General features: G+C 39.8%; 3 protein-coding genes across 3 annotated transcripts; all 3 read left to right on the top strand.

Moving 5' to 3' along the window:
- Nucleotides 1-4,028: 4,028 nt before the first annotated feature.
- On the top strand, nt 4,029-4,939 carry LOC124280437 (forkhead box protein B2-like). Its single transcript, XM_046716376.1, has 2 exons — nt 4,029-4,074; nt 4,257-4,939. Exons 1-2 carry the CDS (start codon nt 4,029-4,031, stop codon nt 4,937-4,939), a joined length of 729 nt encoding a protein of 242 aa, XP_046572332.1.
- An 8,989-nt stretch (nt 4,940-13,928) lies between these two features.
- On the top strand, nt 13,929-15,017 carry LOC124280436 (forkhead box protein B1-like). Its single transcript, XM_046716375.1, has one exon. It carries the CDS (start codon nt 13,929-13,931, stop codon nt 15,015-15,017), a length of 1,089 nt encoding a protein of 362 aa, XP_046572331.1.
- Nucleotides 15,018-21,568: 6,551 nt separating this feature from the next.
- On the top strand, nt 21,569-22,568 carry LOC124280435 (forkhead box protein E1-like). The gene has a single exon (XM_046716374.1). It carries the CDS (start codon nt 21,651-21,653, stop codon nt 22,566-22,568), a length of 918 nt encoding a protein of 305 aa, XP_046572330.1. The 5' UTR covers nt 21,569-21,650.

Genomic DNA, 22,568 nt, shown 5'->3' with positions numbered 1-22,568 from the left:
CGAACAGTACTTTGTTAATCATCTGACATTTAAGACGTTTTTGTGTACCACTTGCATCCATAAGTGCTATGATGTTATTCTTTAACACCACTGGTCCATCTTCCATGTCACATTCAGCATCTTCATAAAAGCGAATGAATGTGATCCTGTACATGTGTTTATGTGTGGCTAAAATAATAAAATATCATTATTTCAAATATTTGTATGTGATTCTTGATACCACAACTAAGGTATCAGTGACTGTACATCACGCTGCAGCGAAGATGCTTTAAGGGATAAAGACAGCAGCAGTATACTACTACTACTACTACTACTAGTAGTAGTAGTAGTAGTAGTAGTAGTAGTAGTAGTAGTAGTAGTAGTAGTAGGAGTAGTAGTAGTAGTAGTAGTAGTAGTAGGACAATAACACATAAGAAGACTATGAAGTGTATCCAGCCAGACAAACGCCTTGGTGTGGCAACGAAGGAAAAAAAGGCGAGAGAGGGATAAAATTTATTAACGTCTCGCTTCTGTACAAAGATAAAATACACATACGTTTTTGCATACAATTCATTTATTGAAAAAATGTACAGAACCATTCAAAACAGAATTATGACAGACATAAAAAGATAATAACATGTTTTAACACATAAAAGGATCTCTGACAATAAAACATATTTATCCTCAGGGATAAATGTAACATGATGATAACTTAAACATTTTAAAAGCCCTGATGTAAACAATTTTTGTAAAACTCTTGAATTTATTGAGTGGGATTTTGTTTTCATTCTGAATCTTGAGCAATAAAATTTGCACAAAATATGTCACACCGCAAATCTTCATTTAAAAGTTATTTTCATCACTAACAAAATCACAACATCTTATTAACCTCTCCGCTGGTGGTAGGGAGATACTCAAAAGGTTCAACATTGAAGGAATAGACCACATTGATAATCGTAATATATATATTCCAACAAATTCTGGATAGACCGTATGACCCAAGTACTCTGTTTGCTTGTAATAAAATGATCCATGATTACATTTACCAATCAGCGCCAATCAACTACTGTCTTCCCTCACAAGCGTCCACCTTTGTTGTCTTATCACTTTTGTTGTTTTCATTGTACACTATATATAACTCTCTGCTTCCTAGATTTCATTCGCCTGATGAAAGAGTAGCAATATGCTCTACAACGTCGCGTTCCTTACAATACAGAAGTTGACATGAATACATTTCCCCCGTAATAAAATCCACGTCTGAAAGTGATAGGCTATTTTGTGACTTTTACTTAGATTATTAAATGCAGGTCAAGAAGAGCATTAACAAATCAGAAAGGTAAATGATTGATTTTACCAATACCGTTGCAAATATGGACAAAATGATGATGAGTGTTAAAAGGCTCTATGCAAGGTCTGTCTGCCACTTCCCCTTCAGTAAGATTCTGGTGTGTTCACAACTTTATATGTCCTATGTGACATGAAATGAAATGGAAACACTCCACACTCGCCTCCCACGAGAAGCGTCTCACTGATAAGTGATGTGACCAGTATCTAATAGCAATCGGGGCGGTGGGGTAGCCTAGTGGTTAAAGTGCCGCTTGTCACGCCGAAGACCCGGTTTTGATTCCCCACATGGGTGAAATGTGTCCATTTCTGGTGTCCCTCGCAAAGATATGACTTGAATATTGCTAAAAGCGTCGTAAAACTAAACTCACTCACTCACTCTGATAGCAATCAAGTGTACATGTAACTACTGTATGAATAAAGCAATGCACTTGTATATCTGATAGCAACACAGCAACGACTACGTGAATTGGAAACAGTAATTGGAAAGAAGTAGGTGTTTCTTCGTTGCCTGACTTCGGACAAAACTACTGCTGCGTGACCGGTCCTTTAATGAACTATTAATTATAAAACCGTGAATATTCTTAAATTTCTTACCTAAATTTGAACTCAAGGTCCATGTCGTTTGTATTTAAATTTCAAAGACACCCAAAGAGTCCAGCTCTGTGTGTCACAGATGTACATAGGGTACGATGAATCATTAACACTGGATGCATGCTGTCCGTGCAGAGAAGATTAACAAATATTACATTCTGGAGTTACGCTTAGATTGTGGTGCCCAACCAGCGTCAGAATAAATCAGCCGTCGCACCTTTATACTAGCAACCATAACATATAACGGCGTCCGTGTACACAACTGTACTTGACAATTGTTTTCTGTGTGATTTATAAAGTTATTATGCATGGCAGTGATAACTGATTATTAGAATTGTTTTGACCGCTGTTAAACTCTGGTGAACTGTTTTTTAATGTGCAAGGCCAACATTTGGGAGGAGGAAATAGTGTTTGCATGTAGTAGTTTCAACCAGAACTATGGCCATGAACACATAAGGTCATTTGGAAAGTGGACAAATGTATTATAGATTATATTTGGGATTATACTTTCTCAGTAAAGTACAAGTTCTAGTCCGTTAGTTAGGTTGAGTCCCATCCAAGAATCGAACCCACACTCTCAGAGTCAGACACCTAATTGCCAGCACTAAGCTACAACCATCTAACCCAATCCAAACCTGGAAGCCTCCGTGGCTTACGTTAGTTTGTCCATGAACCCAACCTCAGAGAATAACATTTACCTCATCACCAAATCAGGGAATTGTTTCCTTTGAAATTATATTTTGGCCAGTATGACATGTTTAAAGGTCAGTTCTGTATAGTTTTCTGTGTGTAATGTGACAGTAATCCAGTTGCGTTTAATTTCCACAATGACTTATTTTGTGAAATGCCCATTCAGTTGAACTTTTATGTTTCAGTTCAAATGTCCAACCGGTACATAAAATACTTTTGGCTCCGTTTGAAATAGGATTATGACAATTGACGCGTGCAGCAAGTCCAACACTGTCGCCCCCTTAAGCCAGAACACAGTCGCTGACCAGGCCGAGTGTCGGGGACTTAGGAATGTTTGCATGGACTTGGTCACTGCTACAAACGTTCCGACCAAGGTGCATTAGGAGGCGCAAGCAAACAGGAAACTGATATATATTTTCTCTTTCATGAATTAAAGTGATAATCTGTTCCTAATGAAATTACAATTAGATTATCAAGACATGGATTCTAATCTAATCCTAATCCAGAGCTGATTTAATCTCGTTAGTTGCATGACGACATCAAAGAGGCCGACTCGGCCAGCTTATGTCTACAGGCGGGAGGCAACAAGCTTTGGTCATGTCTTCTCACATCGTTGTTGAGTCACCATGTTGTTAAGACAAGCTGTTGTTATGTCGCACCATTGTCAGTCGCGAATCTTAACGAAACCAATATTCAAAAATGAAATATAACTATAAATGTATTTTATTATCATCACATTAAAACTGCTCGCTACTGATCTATAGTAATGCTGAGTATCAAGTTGTCTGTTTACAATTTCTTGAATGATACCGACCGTTGTTCATAAAGTGTGGTTCCATATGCTGTATTTAGTCTGAAATTATTGAATTATGAAAGCATTTGTCTGCTCATTTTCTGTATTTCCACAAAATTCATTCGTTATAAGTTTATGTCTAGGAGAAGCATTTATAAAATTAGGCTTGATGCAGTCTGTTTACTGATCCTTTATGTATTATTCATTATTGTGTATTACATATTAAATACTGTTTAAATCAAGTTGTAATGGCATACAGAGTACTTCTTGGGTTCTAGTTGTCTTTGTACAAATCGTTTAAACCTACACACATAAGTAGATGTTAACGAGCGTGAAATGTTTGAGTCAACACAGATAATAAGTGTTTGCTTTGTATAATAGCTAAACCTCGGGCGATCTGGGGCAGCTGAACATCCCCGCACCTACAACAATAGAAAGACAAGCACAGTGAGATCGGTCAATGGCAGCAGGCGTTTAATTAACGCATACTGGACTTTCTTCTTCTGCATGTTACTTGTATTGTTTCCTAGTTTGTCCGCTTATGGAATATGAATCGGTTTTGCTATAAATGCCAGAGTTGTGGATAGTATCGACACTAAAGCGTACCTTCCTGTTCCTTTGGGTGAATATGGCGAGTTCAGCTGTTCAGTGTTTAAACACCTTCCAGATGTACTGTAATGGAGACGATACCACCCCCCTTTATGGTGCAGCAGGTGTCGTCTCCGACGTCCCCCCATTTCACCTGTATCTCACTCGTCGATAGTAAAACGCAGGCCTCAGCAAGCGCCTCTTTCAGGAAATGGATTGGATAACAAACTCAAGGAGACTTCGCACAGCGACCATTATCACCTTTCAGTACACGATGACGACAGCCTCCTGCCATCACCATCATCTTCGTTATCTTCTGACAACGACGGTGATATCAATCTCAGCCTTGACAACTTCCCCGGAACGTCAACTCTGTCCCAGCAAAGCAGACAATTTTCCAACAAGAAGCCTCCCTATTCATACGTGGCTCTCATCACCATGGCCGTCGAGAGTTCCACTACAGGTATGATGACTCTCAACGACATCTACAACTACATCATCAAGAGATTTCCCTACTACCAAGACAACCAACGGAGATGGCAGAACTCCATCAGACACAACCTGTCCCTCAATGATTGTTTCGTCAAGGTGCCCCGACCTCCAGGCAAACCAGGCAAGGGTAACCTGTGGGCTCTGCATCCATCTTGTGGAGACATGTTCGGTAACGGTAGTTTCCTTCGTCGTTCCAAACGTTTCAAGTCGGCCCCAAAACAACACTGCAACAACGCTACTCTACACCACGTCAGTCCGTACGGACAGATTGGGCTTTACAGGGCTCCATCTTCCTATCCAGGTTTCAGCCCCCTTAATCTTGGCCCTTTACCCCAAGGACTGACACACTCCTGCAGCACACCAGGCAACCCCGACCCTAGTACCTGGACTATGGGATCTCCTACAGTCTACTCTCCACCAGCCGGCTACTACAACGCCAGCAGCATCAACAGCTCCTGACCGGCTCCCCTCTCTCCAGCTCTCATTCAGGGCCCGAACGGGTATACAGCACAGACAAGCCATCAGCCCTGTCGGACCAGACCCACACTTCGTATCTCGCTCTACAACAGCACTTCTCAGCCCGGTTGTACAGGGGCCACCTTTACCCCAGCCTCAGTACAGCATTAGACTGTGATCAGTGATCGAACACTTGACTCAAGTGGACTCAATAGTGCTATGTGCAATGACTTTTAGATATGGATCACACAGTTGTACACGGAAGACTTGGATTCTTCTCTCTATGACATCATGCAAGTATATGGAATGTCACATATAATATATATTTACGGGTATTTATTAATAAACATATATACTGGACAAAATAAATGAGGGATATTGATAATTTTTTATGATTGATATTTTATCAGTGTGTCCATGAATCAATAGATCATTATTCACAATTTCAAAATTTACATATATCCCTAACTATTTCTGTCCAGTATATTTCCAGAGTTATATATGTTGCTTGTTTATTCAAGGATACTTTTCCTTACAAAATACACACGAGATTTTAGGAATATATCGAGCTCGGATGTTACTGTGTTTGAAGGCATACCTCCTGAGTTTACTTTGGTTACTTGACTGAACAAAGCATGATTTATTGAACAGTAATTATTCACTTGTTTTGTTTACGTCAACATATTTGTCATTCAACCTTTTGTGAAGGTATGTACCTGCAAAGTGCTTTGTAAGTCGTATTGACGTCACGAGTTAGGCTCCTTTACATATTTTCTTTGAAAGTGGATGCTTTGACTTTGTCAGCACGATTTCCTATAATGCATTTCTCACAAGAAAATGTGTGCTGTTATCGTGTGTACAGCTCGTCATCGCTCATCAAGGAATTGGTCATGGGGAGGCTATTTACAGACTGTGTACGTGACAGTCAAAGTTAACTTCCATACAATCTGTAATCATCTCTCTGATTTAGCTGATGCATGTTGTCGATCCCAGTTGAAAATCATTATGTCAATCACTAGAGTGCCTGGTCCATACTCGATTATGTACAGATGTTGTCATTTAGGTGGAATATTTCTGACTGAGGTGTTAAGCAGCAAACAAAGAAGAATGTGGTTTCCTGCTACCTTCTTGCATGGGCATACTTCTGTCAGTGTGGTATGACATACATGTTTTATGTCATAGGCTTGTAGCATGCATAAATGATTTAGATCAACGAAAACTGATATTCAGTACTGACAACGTTCTCAACCTTAAACGGTGTACATAATTGATATATGTCAAATAGTTTGGACGTCATAAAGTAAGTGAAGTAAAACAGAGCGGATGGTGTCTCTATAATCCAACAACTCATTTAATGAGTCTCTCCTACCTTGTTTGTTTGTTTATTTTTGTGTCTTTTGTATAACAGATAAATGTCACTAAACCACGAGAACCTCCAGAAACATTATTTGTCAAACAAAGGATGGTATTCAATAACGTATAGACAAATGGCTCTTAAACCCCAAACGGAGCCTTTTACCAAATAAATGTTTCATACCACTGTGGTATATGTCATGAATGTGAAGAGTGAGACACCAATACATAATCGATGGTGTAATCTGATTGCTAGTGTGTACAGAACCAAGTACATATTTGTTCACTTCGACGCACTGTAAATCATGCCACAGATTAGGTCCGCGGCAGTGTTATATAATTATGTTTGATTCTCAGTCCATTGAAATCAAAATAAGTGTCATCGTTTCTGGTAAATATACAAATTCAACGACAGATGATAATCAGCCTCGCCTCTGAGCGTTAAAGGCAAAGTAGTTGTGAACATTACTTGAATGGATCTCATAAGTGGTGACACCCGGTGTTCGGGAAAAGAGTAAGCATGTCCTACTCTAAGTTGGCGTTGTCACGATGATGCTTATCACGTGACAGATGCAATATTTTTGCATTACTTTCTCATTTAGTATGTTAAATTATTTCATTCCGTAAATAACCGGGCATCACCTTATGCGTATTGGATTTTGTACAATAAGATTTGTTTCAATTACAGTCGGTTTGACTTCATTTGAGACCGATGAATTGCTCACTAACACAAAATCTTATACATGCAACAAAATCAAACTTTGCACAGTCACATGAAATCGACAGACCAACTCTGATTATTTGTCTCATAATTTTGGACACCCGAATAAAAAAGTTGTTTAACAAACGATCATTATTTTGTTGTTCGCTGTTTCTTACGAGGGGAGACCACTTGCTGGTAGAACAGCCAGGTGTGCGAGTTGTACGTGTGAAATTGAAATTTCACTGCACACGCTTGTTGGTTACCAGCCAGGTGTGCGAGTTGTACGTGTGGAATTGAAATTTCACTGCACACGCTTGTTGGTTACCTGGCTGTTCTACTAGCAAGTGGTTATCCCTCGTAAGAAACAGCGAAAAGTGACAACAAAATAATGATCGTTTGTTAAACAACTTGTTTATTCGGGTGTCCAACATTATGAGACAAATCATCAGAGTTGGTCTGTCGATTTCATGTGACTGTGCAAAGTTTGATTTTGTTGCATGTATAAGATTTTGTGTTAGTGAGCAATTCATCGGTGTCAAATGAAGTCAAACGGACTATAGTGTGGCGTATTGTTTGAGAAAACCATGTAAGGACAATTACGCTTTGCTTATGTGAGGTGAATTAACATTTTCCAACTTACCGAGGTATTGTACCTACCATTTACACAACGTAGGTATTTTGTTATGTATGACAACATTTCACATGTTCCACAAGGTGTAATATTGTTCTATGTGGAAACATGCTGCATGAACTAACGGTACCAATATACAGTGTGTAGTATTGTACTATTACAGCTTAGTATCTTTGTTTCTTTATTTATATTCACTAATGTGTTTTGCGATGTGTCTCTTATGCCTATTCGGTACTGTTTTAATTACAATTTCATTTCAGTGAGTGACAAAGTAATGTTGTGTATCGTTATATTACTGTATTTACATCAGATTAACAAGTCTCAGATCTCGCCATATACCACGCCTGTACAGAAGTGCCCTTGCTACATTTAGATGTGGAACTGCTCCCATCAATGTTTAACTTGGTAGATATAACAATGTACCACTTAATGAAAGAACGTGTTTTAATTGTCCAACTTCGACTGAGGACGAAATACATATATTGAATTATCTGTCCTGTATACAATGCTGAATGTTGTAACCTTTTACAATTGCGCCATGTGATATGCCCGGATTTTTACACTCTATGTGATGCTCCAAAAGATTCGTTTATTTTATCAAACTATGCAATATGTACTTTATAATTAGCTGCCAAAACCTGTCATTTTATCTTTAGTAAAAGGAGAACAGTTTATACAATTCATGATATGTGTTCGTTTTAAACTGTATTCTATTTTAAATCCTTTGTACAGTTCAACCTGTAAAATCACTCGTAATTCTGCATGGAATGACCCTATATACATCCTATTAATGAACTATATCTATTTATATATTTAGTTACTGTATGAAGGATCAAATAAACAGTCTGTCTGTCTGGTATCTTCATCGCCATACGCTGTCCGTCAAGTTCGCTGACAAACTGATAGTCAGGTCACATGTTAGTTAGATCGCCATTCTAGATTGAGGTTTACTAAGTGAACCTTTCATTATTTTGATCATACGAGGGGCTATCAACCCGTAATGAGCCTAACTATATTCTCTATGTCCAATGTTTGAAAAGCTTCCATTTCGTTATGAAGGAATCATTAGCAAAGCCATATCCGAAATTACAGAAGAAGAAGAAGAAGAAGAGAAGAAATATAGTTTATTAATGTGTCACATGCTGCAGAACATTAGAAAGGACGGTACATTATTGCGAGAGTTTAAAAGCAGCATCCAGCCATAAGGCCTATGAGACACAAATATCACAGTTGTATAAAACATTAGTAATAAAATCACACCCACACATACACACACGCAGGCCGAACTGTATGCACAAACACAAAACGCATACACCTTCACACACCCACACGCACGCACACATACACATACACACACACACACGAGCGCACGAGCCTACAGACAGACACCTACGACAGACAGGCCCACATACACGCGCACGCACGCACACACACTTACACTTTCTTACCTAAAATGCATAAATTACATAAATAACAAACACGTTGACGTTATTATTATAAGTACATTGTAGAGTTACCTATTCTACAGAAATATTCCGGCGCCTAAACATAGTATGGACGAGTGCGGCAAGGTGTTTTACGAACTGGTTATTTGTAAGTAAGAATACCATTTTATCTACTGCTGACATAGAGGAGAATGTAGGATGGACACTGGTTATTTCCTTCCAAAGATTATATCTGAGATCTGAATAATAATCACAGTTAACCAGAAAATGTAATTCATCTTCAACGGCATTGCTACTACAGCGAGTACACACCCTTTCATGAAGGGGAGACTTCGGACGAGAATATCTACCCAATTTTACCTCTAATGGCAAAGTGCCACAACGGAATTTGCTCAAGATACTACGATGTGACCTAGGTAGAATTGTTTCAACATAATGTTCAACTTGTAAAAAATCTTTTAAAAGACGATAAGTACGTAATTTATTTCCGTTGTCCTGCCCTTTATCATTCCAGAGCCCAGAAAACCAATCAAAACTGTCTAGTGCCTTAAGGTGTTCTTTAGCCGCAACAAACTCCTCATGTGAAATACTAAACAGATCATTTATAGGTAAATGAAAACTAATAAATAATTTATGAGCTCCACTATACCAAGATCTCCTCCAATTAAATGACCATCTGCTAATAACGCTGGGTATTCTGCTAAATTCAAGTAACTGAAGTTTACGCCAAAGACGAAGAACCTCAATTTTTTGTTTGGTATACTGAGAAACCCAGCCCATTTCGCCACGAACTGCTAAATTTGGAGTTTTTCTAGCGACGGCTAAGAAGAATCTGGCTGCCCGATGTAGGAATACTGTGGTTAACGACATATTAGTCATCACAAGACATTGGGGTATAATATGTGTAAAATAATTGCAGAAAATGAAAAACGATCTGTCATTTGGTACCTCTTGAATAATGGTATGCTCTCAAATACCATCATATGTTCAGTATAGTATTGGATGACTTCCCGTCAAAGATTCGGATTGCTTGATTTATATTTAGAGGGGGATGTTTTTTAAGGACACCTCCATTCTAGTCTTCCAAAAACATTGTGTCCAGATATTCAAGCTGTCACTGTTTACAATATATTGAGCACTGACACTTGTGTGACCTTGACACTATGTCTGAATAAGTGAAACCATTAAAATAAGTTATGTCTTATGATTACGTCAACTGAAAGAGGGTGGGTAGTGCCTCCAAAACAAGCTGTTTCGGTAAACGTGAAGGGTGGGGGTTGTCACTTTGACAAGCGATTGTAGTTTCAAGTTGCTTTTTATGCACTTTAATATCTAAGTTTGATTCTAGCAGACTTCTACCTATCTCAAAACACACAAAATGTTTCTTGCATATTTTGTTTCCTGAAGTTTGGGATGCATTTATTGCAGATTTTGCGTTTATGGGGGTACCAATATAAAAAGTGAAATACAATGGGGATCGTGAGGCTGGAACACAGCAAAACCAATTTCCTTGACAGATAATATGTAGAAAAATAAAACATAAAAACAGCTGCATTTGTATCATTTTCTTGGTGAGACACACTACTTTTTGACAGCCCTTCGTAACTTTGTTTTCATGCATCATGAATTCATGAATGGATTGAAATGGCAGAGTATTTATTGTTCTCATCTTGAACACTCGCTTGACGCAGAAAACACGATTTGTAACTTGATACAAAATTGATAAGAGGGATTTTTTGTATTTTTTGCGTATTTGTAAACGTATCTATTCACATAATTAACATTAAAACATATTCAGACATGCATAACACTTCAGGTCTTTGCTTTGGGTAATGTCAAAACGCCATGGAGAACAAATTCAATCATTCATTCATTGCGGCCTCTAGGGTGGCCAAGCTGTTTAGCTCGTCACGACAAAGGTGTGTATAATGTAGAAGGCCATTTCTGGTGTTCGCAACCGTCATATTGCTGAAAACTCACTCACTCATTCACAGTTACACTATAGTACCATGTCCCTAACTTAGAGTCGTTAAAGTGGCATAACTCCATGTTGAGAAAAGAGTATCACTGTCCAACAATTTCTGTGTGTTTGCAATATTTCACTGCTACGTGTGAGTAATAGCCCCAGCAGTCATCATTGTGTTCTTGTTCAACAGCCTTTCGCAGGTTGAAAATAGGGTGAAATCCAACCGCTCGCTATCTATTTGGATTTGTTGTTGTAGCAGACATCATTTCTAAAATCACACTATGAACAGTATGAAGCTAAATTGACACAGAGTGAATGATATTTCTGCGATCATCGATACGAACAACCGATAAGTTTGGTGTTGCTGTGTTGTGATACCAATAACGCCATCATGAAACCATGAACGGTAATCAGATACAACTGCTCGTGTCACATGTATATTATTAAGGTGAATACTCCTAATCCGCGGATAACCCAACACAGTGTGTATGTGCGTGCGTGCGTGCGTGTGTTTTCTTATTCGTCCTGATAATAAAACCAATTCCATAGTCTGTCACGTCTACATATCCTCCATTCAAACATATAATGATATTTGCTGACTTAATGGATTGCTATTGTCTTTCCATTAATGGTGATTTAAGACATTCCTGTATTTTGATGAACAATACAGTTCGCATATCGTGCTAGTATTGTCATCATTTCCAATTACTGACAAATACAGAGCAGCAATTTTCGACTTTGTTGTACACCTTTCAATCGTCAATTTGGAATAGTTAATATTTATTCTAGTAGTTAAAACTGACATGTTTAACAAAGTTGATCCTTGAGTGACATATTGGTCAATCATCCCCAGGGGGTGAGAGTCCGGGGGGTACGTCGCAGCCAGTGGGTAGGTATATTGATTAGGGTGTGATGTACATCTTGCAGTCAGATCACAATGAATAGTGGTGCAGGGATCTCACTGTTGAGGTGTTACATGTATTGTTTTATTAGTGTCTTCGGTGGCACCCACAGTAACAGCCAGGAGTTACCCGGATGAAGGCTGTGTCATGAACGTGCAAGAACATATCGTACATGATATATCACAGATCTGGTTAAGCGCTTATCATGTTATCCGTCATATCTACACACAGCTTCCACTTACCCCGAACCGTCATATCTACACACAGCTTCCACTTACCCCGAACCGCCATATCTACACACAGCTTCCACTTACCCCGAACCTCATGTTATCTGAATCTCAGTTCCGCCCAACAAAAGTTACCTGTTCTCTGTTTCCTACATAATAATCAGAACAAATACATTACAACTGATACATACAGTAACTAACTATATTAAGAAGAATAGTGTACATCTAGAAAAGACCTAAGGCTATATATTGTTTCCAAACTTTAAATATTTTCGGTTATGGGGGGAAATGACACGTTAAAACGGTATCTTTGGGTATAAGTAGTGACGAAAATGGGATTGAAATAGGATATTAAATTGGGTTGACGTGCTTGAAATTTGTTATGAGTGTTTGGTTGAGAGGGATTTACCAGTGGCCGGTTTGTGTGGGGATAGTTATTCACTTAAGTGTCCCAGTTTGAGCCATCCAGTTCTAATATGTAAAACCATTATTTGGAAATATCATTGTTTAATATACTACCCATCAAAAGTTTAGACTCACTTAAAGCACTCACTATATGTTATGTATATATGTATGGTCACATCGACGATGAATTTCTCCACTAACTTGGGGAACCAACTGAAAACCTTATGCAGATGTACTGCACGAGGATCATGCATCAAATTGCTGTAAAGCATGAGCAAATATCATGCACGTGAACAGCTGCGTTTTGGTGTAAAGTTTTGTTACGAATTCGTCAATTTTCATCATTTATTGAACTCATGACAATAATATTTTCAAAGCTTCAAATTTGTTTTACAATACATCAGTTCATGTGTAAACAATACCTTTAAACAGTATGGAACATTTTGCAAAATTAATTTTAGAACAGTTGACAGTTGACTTAAGTAAATGGCTACATTTACACTAGTGAGTCTAAACTTTTGATGGGGAGTATATTTGCACTTCAGCTTCAAACCTACCCCTACAAACACAAGTGTACGTTGATGTATTTTCGCTTTTTAGATTGTTTACAAAATAAGAATCGTGCTCAAATCTTTTCTCAAAGAGTATGTGTGAGAGTGACAAAAACATCTCCGCAAGACTGTGTGACAAGAGCAAAGATTTCCCTTACCAACACGGCGGATACAACGCTTGGATACCCTAGGTGTACTACTGCTTCAATTGATACCTTGGATGCATTTTGTATATACGATCGCGAACATGCAAAGTATTCTATCATTATTTTTCATCTTTAAGTGGTTCATGCCAAATAAGCTATTTAGTGCACCAGCTTCGCGTGTACTTTAATACATCACCAACATTATAGGACTGCTACCGTTGTACACTATATCTATCAGCATGTATGTGTGACCTTCAAGACTAATATGTTTGTGAGACAGTATAGCATTATCTACGTTTCTGATTGCATTTTCTTTTTCACTTTACAGACTAAAATCGGCTTTGGGATATGCATGAAGAAATACAATAATAAAACTGAATAAAACGACCCAAATTCCCTGACCTATCTAAAACTGGGGCGGCCTAATAGAATGGACAATGGTGGGCGTAGCTGCAGATGAGCCGGCCACTAGGAATGAACGACCAATTAAAGACGTGCCTGTTGTATAATACACGACCCATTCCAAATTACCCAACAATGGCTGACTAATCAAGAGACAAAACAAACTGCATTGAGGGGATAATCTCGGCGGGGAATATAAACCCATGGACGGGGTGACGACGGTATACAACACTGTACCTTCACTGCTACATCACCGTGACCATGTTGAATCATACACTGTTATCTCCGTACGGCAGCGTGACTGGCGAGGCCGTGATGCAGCTCGAGACACCTCCGTACATGGGGCCTCAAACATTTACGATTGCGCCGGCAACACCGGAGTCCACTGCGCCTCTTGGAACGCCAAAGGGAATAGACATGTTTCTTAGAGCCACATACCGAGAAGAGACAGACTCCCCTGGCGGAGACCTTCTGCCGTCACCGTCACCATGCACAGACAAGGACGGCAATGACGATGTACACATTGATGATGTCCCAGGAACGTCAACTCAAACCCAACAAGACAGACAATTTTCCAACAAGAAGCCTCCCTATTCATACGTGGCTCTCATCACCATGGCCGTCGAGAGTTCCACTACAGGCATGATGACTCTCAACGACATCTACAACTACATCATCAAGAGATTTCCCTACTACCAAGACAACCAACGGAGATGGCAGAACTCCATCAGACACAACCTGTCCCTCAATGATTGTTTCGTCAAGGTGCCCCGACCTCCAGGCAAACCAGGCAAGGGTAACCTGTGGGCTCTGCATCCATCTTGTGGGGACATGTTCGGTAACGGTAGTTTCCTTCGTCGTGCTAAACGTTTCAAGTCAGGACACAAACAACGACAAGACGACGCGCTGATTGAGCGGTTCACAGCATATGGAAAGCTTGGTCTTTACCGGGGTCAGTCCCCCTACCCAGGCTTCAACCCCCTATCTCTTTCCCCCTTACCCCAGGGACTGGCCCAGACACACCCCAGCACAAGCAGGACTGACCCCAGTACCTGGACTATGGGATCTCCTTCACTCTACTCTCCATCATCCGGCTACTACAACGCCAGCAGCATCAACAGCTCCCTGACCGGCTCCCCTCTCTCCAGCACTCCCCCAGGACATCAAACGGCCTATATGCCACAGATGCCCTCTGTCCAGTCGAGAAACCCGCCTCTGCCAGGGACATACATCCCAGAATCACCGAACTCCAGTGCTATTCAGAATTTGTATAATTATTCCTCTCCTCAGTTCTATCCAACGTTCACAGGAGCTGCTCTGAATATGTCTTTTTTCGGGATGTCGAAGTGAATGCCTTTGTTGAGATGCTTCACCAACAACATCAACGATAGTGCTATGGACATTGTTTGAAAACGATGTACAGGTATAATCATACCTACCCATTAACTTGGGAGACACGGCACTGACTTGTGTCTATGTATTCCATAACGAGTAGCCTGAATTTCATATGTACTCTTTCATGCTTTGATAGAAGTTATCTAAGTATTCATGTATATAATACATTTTAAAATAAAACATTTTATCACAAAATGGTCTTTTCTTGTGGAGTGATGTAACTTGAGAAAAGTGAGGTGAACCCTACTTCGATGTGGCCATGTCACTTTGTCCAGTGAGTTAGTGAGTGAGTAAGTTTACTTTTACGCCGCACTCAGCAATATTCCAGCTATATGGCGGTCTGTAAATAATCCAGTTTGGACCAGACAATCCAGTGGTCAACAGCATGAGCATCGATCTACGCAATTGGGAACCGATGACATGTGTCAACCAAGCCAGCGAGCCTGACCACCGGTACACGATCCCGTTAGTCGCCTCTTACGACAAGCATGGGTTACTGAAGGTTCAATCTAACATTCTAACCCGGACCTTCACTGGTACTTTGTTCAATGAGTTGTTACAGCATACTGTTTATCTTGTAAGTTGATCGGGTTCTCCATTCTCAAAAACAACATGTTAAGTTGGTAACACAGAAACTCATTATATACAATTCGCCGTTCGACAGTAGACCGAAGCATACATCGACGGAGACATTATCGTCTCGTAAATACATTACAATGTTGTTGGTCGTGGGCACAAGATCCCTCAGTGGCGTAGATCAAGTAAACTCCCCTGTCTGCGCTTATCCTAGCGCAGTAGCAGTAGCAGTAATATAAAACTAATAGTAGTATAGCAGTGGTCGAATAGTAGTAGTAGTAGTAGTAGTAGTAGTAGTAGTAGTAGCAGCAGCAGCAACAGTAGTAGTAGTAAGTAGTAGTAGTAGTAGTAGTAGTAGCAGTAGTAGTAGCAGCAGTAGTAGTAGTAGTAGTAGTAGTAGTAGTAGTAGTAGTAGTAGTAGTAATAGTAGTAGTAGTAAATCTTTATAAAAAAGGACATAAGGCGCGTCCAACGATTATATGGTTGGTGTAACACGTAAATGTGTACACAAATAGGTTGCATTACAGAGCAACTTATAACATCTATGTTATAACATGTATAATCGGAAGCATGGTATGCCTTGACTGTCTCTTAAACATCTTAACATGTATTGATGCTGAAAAGTTATAAAGGATAATTTCATTCTAAAGACACATGAACAGTTTTTATACTCTCGGTCCAATATCAAACTTGAAATAAATGTGTTTCATGGAAACAGCCACATAAAATCACTGTTTGGTTGTCATGTAGATTTACACTAATCTACTTGTTGCTCTTACTTCTTTGAGAGGCATTTAGAAGTTGGAGCAGTAAGGATGGATAACAATATATGGATGAACAACTTCTTTATTGCTGTGAGAGCTACGTTTCGGTGAAGGTTCTAACACCGTTATCAAGCAAGTGATGAACAGCTGTTAACGGTGTTAGAACCTGTTCATCACTTGCTTGATAACGGTGTTCATCACTTGCTTGATAACGGTGTTAGAACCTGTTGATCACTTGCTTGATAACGGTGTTAGAACCTTCACCGAAACGTCGCTCTCACAGCAATAAAGAAGTTGTTCATCCATATATTGTTATCCTTCCTTACTTGTTGCTCTGACGGAGCATCATGGGAGGGTGTCCGTTCCAGTCAGGAAGCCGGACACCTTCACTGCATGCTGGAGCCGACAAGAAACAGAAACTTGGCAACAATACACAGATTTTAATATGTTGTGTGTGGCACTGATCGTCATGGTGACATGTTTCAATTCGGGAAGGAAATCAAGGCTAAATACTTCGTCTGAATTTGATGTTTAAATATATGTAAAAATAACTACGTTATGACTTAAACTGTTAGATAAAGAGTGTGTCCTTATTGTACAAATGCGTTGAAGACTTTAGTCGCTGATATTAACCACTTGACTGTAGATTTTGGAGGAACAGCCGACTGATCCCGGTCCGACATTTATTCTGGATTAGCAAGCCCCAACCTCTAACTGTGTGCCTGGCGGCCACTTCAGTCTCATCAAGCCAAGTCAAGGGTACATTGAATGTATGTGATGTGTCATCAGAGGATAATCTCAGTTACAGTATATTTCCCTCTGTAGAAATCATGACTGCAAGCAAGTCTCAGCGTCCAATGTCTCCTGGGACTCCGTCATGTTGTTATTTTACATATATGTTTCCACTTAACAACACTGATAGACTGTATACACTGGTCACGACAAAACACCTGCCACTACCGTACACTGTACATGCACCTTCTGATCCCTGACTCTGTACAATACACGGCTAGTGGCAGACGTCATTTGTAGCAGAAGATAATTCGGGGTTGCATTCAGCAGCAATAATAACAACGTATGTAAGTTTGAACAGGAACCTTCAAGCAACCTGATTGAGGCATTCTCTTTTCCTTCATCTTCGCTGAGCTCCGACAACGACGATGAGGAAGGTTTTAGTCCTCCTGATGGTGTCTCAGGAACGTCAACTATCTCCAAACAAAACAAACAGTTTTCACTATTCCTATGTGGCTCTCATCGCCATGGTCGTCGAGAGTTGATCATGACTTGGAATCAGGGAAGGAATCTGCAGAAGTGCCACCTGGCGATTGTTACGTGGCTACCTCTAGCTGATTCAATATTTGCACAAGACATTAGCTCTCAACAATAGACTTGCTGTGACTGGTCACAGGCTATTACTTGGGCTTGACCGGCTTACATTATTCTAGCTATCTCAAACCTATGAGTGACGTCCGTCTTACAATTCTTCAGTCCTTAAGTCTAAAATATGCGACCAGACATTCTTTCCGAGGATGTCAGTACTTTGAGGTCAGTGTCACCAAGAGCTAATCCAATGACTGCGATAACTATATATAAAACATTCACATACATTAGAGTCTCAACTATGTGCAGGTAGTGGTAATATACATGCAGACATCTAACATTAGAGTCTCAACTATGTGCAGGTAGTGGTAATATACATGCAGACATCTAACATTAGAGTCTCAACTATGTGCAGGTAGTGGTAATATACATGCAGGCATCTAACATAGAGGATTCAATTATTTTCAATGTTTCTTACGGGAAAAGGATTTCAGTCAAATTTCATATACTTCAATGACAGTTGGGGCATATCGTCCTAATCTGTACTAATTTAATGACAAGCCATGGATATTTCAGAACTACAGGTACATCAAGTTAAATGGCATTCAAAATCTGGATTAGAACGATGTCTGTAAAATTATGGCAGGTGAGATGTATAATTAGTTCCTTGAATGTCTTCCAAACACTCTCTTTTGTAGTTTCCCCAATTCGTGTTAAGTAGGTTTTATTGAGTTGTTTTTTTCTGATAATAGTAGTATGATGATCCGATTCATCAGTGCGTGTGCTGTTATGTATGGGTTATGGTAGAATGTAATCATTCGCAATATGTGATTAAAATATGGTCATGCTAGGTACAGGTGAACATGTAAATGAACGTCTAAACGAGAGTGGCGATATCGATATTTGGCATGGACTACGCTCATCCTCGGATTTCCAAGTTCTCGCTGGTCTCTTTCACAGTTGATGCATATATGAAATTGGAAACCAAATTACGTTCATTCGAAGTTTGCCTTTTGGCTTCTTATAATTCGGTTATTAAAATGGGATGACATTCAACGCTGAGTTGTTTTTACGTTTGATTTGTTAAAATGTCCTACTGTACTAGAGAGTTCTTCGGATTTGTTTCTGATTCCAGAAAGAACGTAGTCAGGCAACTGGCCTACTACCTCACCCACAAACATTCCCATTCATGGTACGTCCGACTTGGAAACATTTCCATTGGATATAAACAGATTTAAGTCTCTGTCTCCGTCCGGAGAACCATTTACATAGACGGATGCAGCCTGTCTGCCAATCCATTTTCCTTTGTAATTTATTCATGTTTAATGTATATTACATGTCTTTCGGGAAATAAAATACTGTTTAAAAAAGAAAAAAATAAGTCTTCGTCTCTGTGATATAGGATTCTGGCGTCTACATAGTTACCCGCTACTGTCGCCTCCCTACTTACACTGATTCTCATATAGGGACGACAGAAAGGAAGGAAAGCAGTTTTACAGTAATCCATTTTAAAGTCATTCGTTAGAAGCCGATTAACAAAAGGGCGGCGGTGCAACTGACGGTGTATTAGGAAGCGCAAACAAACAGTAACTGCATCAATATTGTACTTGCTATGAACAACAATAATAATCTGTGATAAAACAAAAGGTTTTTATGTCCCACGACGTTCGAATCTTAATCCAGTTTCTTTTAAATCCTGTTACCTGTGCGGGTACATCAAAAGCCTGTGGTGTTTATTTAACATGTTCACGAACAACTCTTACAGATCGTTAAACCCAGTGTAATGAACAGCATTAGATGACACCCACATGTATTTTGTCACCTTTATCACAATATTTCAACAACTGGTATTTCAGTTTCACAAATTATCTGTACCACACTGAGGTGTGAAATTATGCATGTATGTGCTCCAAAGATGCAATCCATATTTTAGAAAATATCTGGTAAATGTTAGAACTGTAACGATTTTTCATTACTACATGTAATTCTATCTCCTACTTTAAAATTACTTGGATATAAAAAATGAATTAAATAAACCTTTAAATAAAGGAGTGTCACTCTAGCTCATATTTTACATATGTGCAAAAAGCGGAATTGAAAAATTCCGTTTCTTGTATACACTGTCACAATGGGCAGTTTCACAGTTTGCACAGCCTAATTGTTAGATGAAGTGGTCTACGTTTAGTTGAAAGAGCTGCTGGCAGTGATTAGATGTTGTTTCTGTAATGATCGATACTGACAACCCGAGAAGTGTGATTTTGTATGTTTATTGTGAAGTCAATAAGTGTAGAAACAACTCACTAAACGAGTCATTAAGACTGGCCGATACGATTACTTGTGTCATCCTTAATGAACATGTCATATCAGTATTGTCTGAGCATTTCACCATATTGTCACTGTTCAGTCTAAAAACATACTCTTCGTGCATATAATCAATACAGGTACACAAACAGATTCAAGAGAATTCAATTCAAAAGAAATAATTGTCAATATTCGGTTAACTACTACAAACACAAAATATGTTGTAACAAATGAAAAATTGAGCAACACCTATATCAGTTAGCACGAATACGTGCCTGTTTAGTTATTCATTACAATCCTGCCCATTTCTCCGGTGTATGTATATTGTATGTAAGTATGTTTACAGGATGCTGATGCCACTCGGCTGCTGGAGCAGATTGGATGTTATTTCAGTCATAATTGATACTGCTCTGTTCTCAAGTCAGTAAGTGTTGAAACTTTTTTAAAGAAGCTGTATGTCTTCGATTACTATTTCCAGGACCCATGGTGTTTTCGACATGTGATGGTTATTTCAGCATGTGACCTTTCCCTTACAACGCCAGTACAACACGTTACTAACAGTCTGTCACCCTGAATGTGTCGCCAGGTATCGCTAGGTTCAGTATGTACAAGCATGTAGTCGTCACTCAGTATATGCACAACCTTTGACAACAAGTGTGGCCTACTCAGCCCTTCACTCATAGTGGACTGTGATATGTCCTTTTTTAGCATTCATGACATTAACATTTCAATATACAGAACGACTGCAAATATGATACACTGAGAAGATTGATGTGGATCTAAATATACATGTGGACATATTTTAATATTTTGAAGGCGATCATTTCCGTTTTTACCCTCGGATAAAACTTTATGATTTAGATAGATTTGTTAAAATGTCGTCTGTTTTACAGGGTTATGACATCAATGTTGACTTAAGCTTTAGAAGTTGACATGTACAAGATAACCCTCAGGCTACCGGAACCCTATGGATACGGGTTTCACTACATCAATGAATAACGGACTAATAAGCCTTTCTCTAAATGTGTACGTTTGTAATTAGAAGTGTTGCATTGTGCTCAAAATTCTATTGTAGAGAAAGACACTGAGCACAAATGATAGTTTATTCGGCTTATGAAGAAATAAGAAATATTTAGCTAAAATATTTCACAATCAGGTAGGCATTTCTCATTGCATCCAGCGTCAGGCGAGAGCTTACACTACCAATGTGATTGGTGTCTAAACACGTAGGCGGGACCTCTGTTTACAAGTAGCCAATAGCATCTATGCTACATTTACACTGGCCGGACCTCCGGTAATTCCCGGGGGTACAATTACCTAACAATAGAGTTGCTCTCTGGGAACAAATTGGAATTGTAAGATGTTTTTGTGGAGGATTATTACAGGGATATATACTCCCCGGACCAGTATGAAGGTATAGTCTCACTGCTGCTCGAGTACAGTATACAGGATTCTCTGAGAATACAAAATGCTGTTTAATCCAACAACGCTTCAGTATGAAGGTGCTGTTGCTGACCCATCAACGGCTATGACGATGGCACCGCTATATGCAACACAACATCACCCTACTTCGTCCAAGTTTGGTGTACGTGAACCCGACGTCAGGTCTGAACTCTCTCCTATAGACATGAGGGACCCCCTTCAACAGCAACATTCTCCAGACAACGACCACATCACCTTGCCATCACCATCTTCCTCCTTGAGCTCCGACAACGATGGGGAAGAAGACACAAGTCTAGGCACTGTCTCAGGAACGTCAACTCTGTCCCAGCAAAGCAGACAATTTTCCAACAAGAAGCCTCCCTATTCATACGTGGCTCTCATCACCATGGCCGTCGAGAGTTCCACTACAGGCATGATGACTCTCAACGACATCTACAACTACATCATCAAGAGATTTCCCTACTACCAAGACAACCAACGGAGATGGCAGAACTCCATCAGACACAACCTCTCCCTCAATGATTGTTTCGTCAAGGTGCCCCGACCTCCAGGGAAACCAGGCAAGGGTAACCTGTGGGCTCTGCATCCATCTTGTGGGGACATGTTCGGTAACGGTAGTTTCCTTCGTCGTTCCAAACGTTTCAAGTCGGCACAAAAGCAACGTCGTGATGATCTTCCATTCCATCCTGCCAGTTCTTATGGACAGTTATTCGGATTGTATGGGGGTCCATCACCTTACACAGGTTTCAACCCCCTCAGTCTCGGCTCCTTACCCCAGGGGCTGACCCAGACACACCCCTACAGCACATCGAGCAAGCCTGATTCCAGTACTTGGACCATGGGATCTCCTACAGTCTACTCTTCACCAGCCGGCTACTACAACCCCAGCAGCATCAACAGCTCTCTAACCGGCTCCCCTCTCTCCAGCTCTCCGCCGGGAAGCTCGTCCCTGAGTGGGACCTATATGCCTCAAGTTTCATCGTCCAGCTTTGAGAGATCTAGAAATCCTTATGACTCTCTGTACCAGCGAGTACAGCAATCACTCCCCAGTGCTACAAAGTCCATTCAACCTTTGGGAAACCAATACACTAACTTTATGTAA

This window comes from Haliotis rubra, unplaced genomic scaffold (genome assembly GCF_003918875.1).
Source record: "Haliotis rubra isolate DU_JTF1 unplaced genomic scaffold, ASM391887v1 Scf267, whole genome shotgun sequence".
In the NCBI taxonomy this organism is placed as follows: Eukaryota; Metazoa; Mollusca; class Gastropoda; order Lepetellida; family Haliotidae; genus Haliotis; species Haliotis rubra.
Note: the sequence above shows the minus strand (reverse complement) of the source record. Positions and strands in the feature narration are given on the sequence as shown.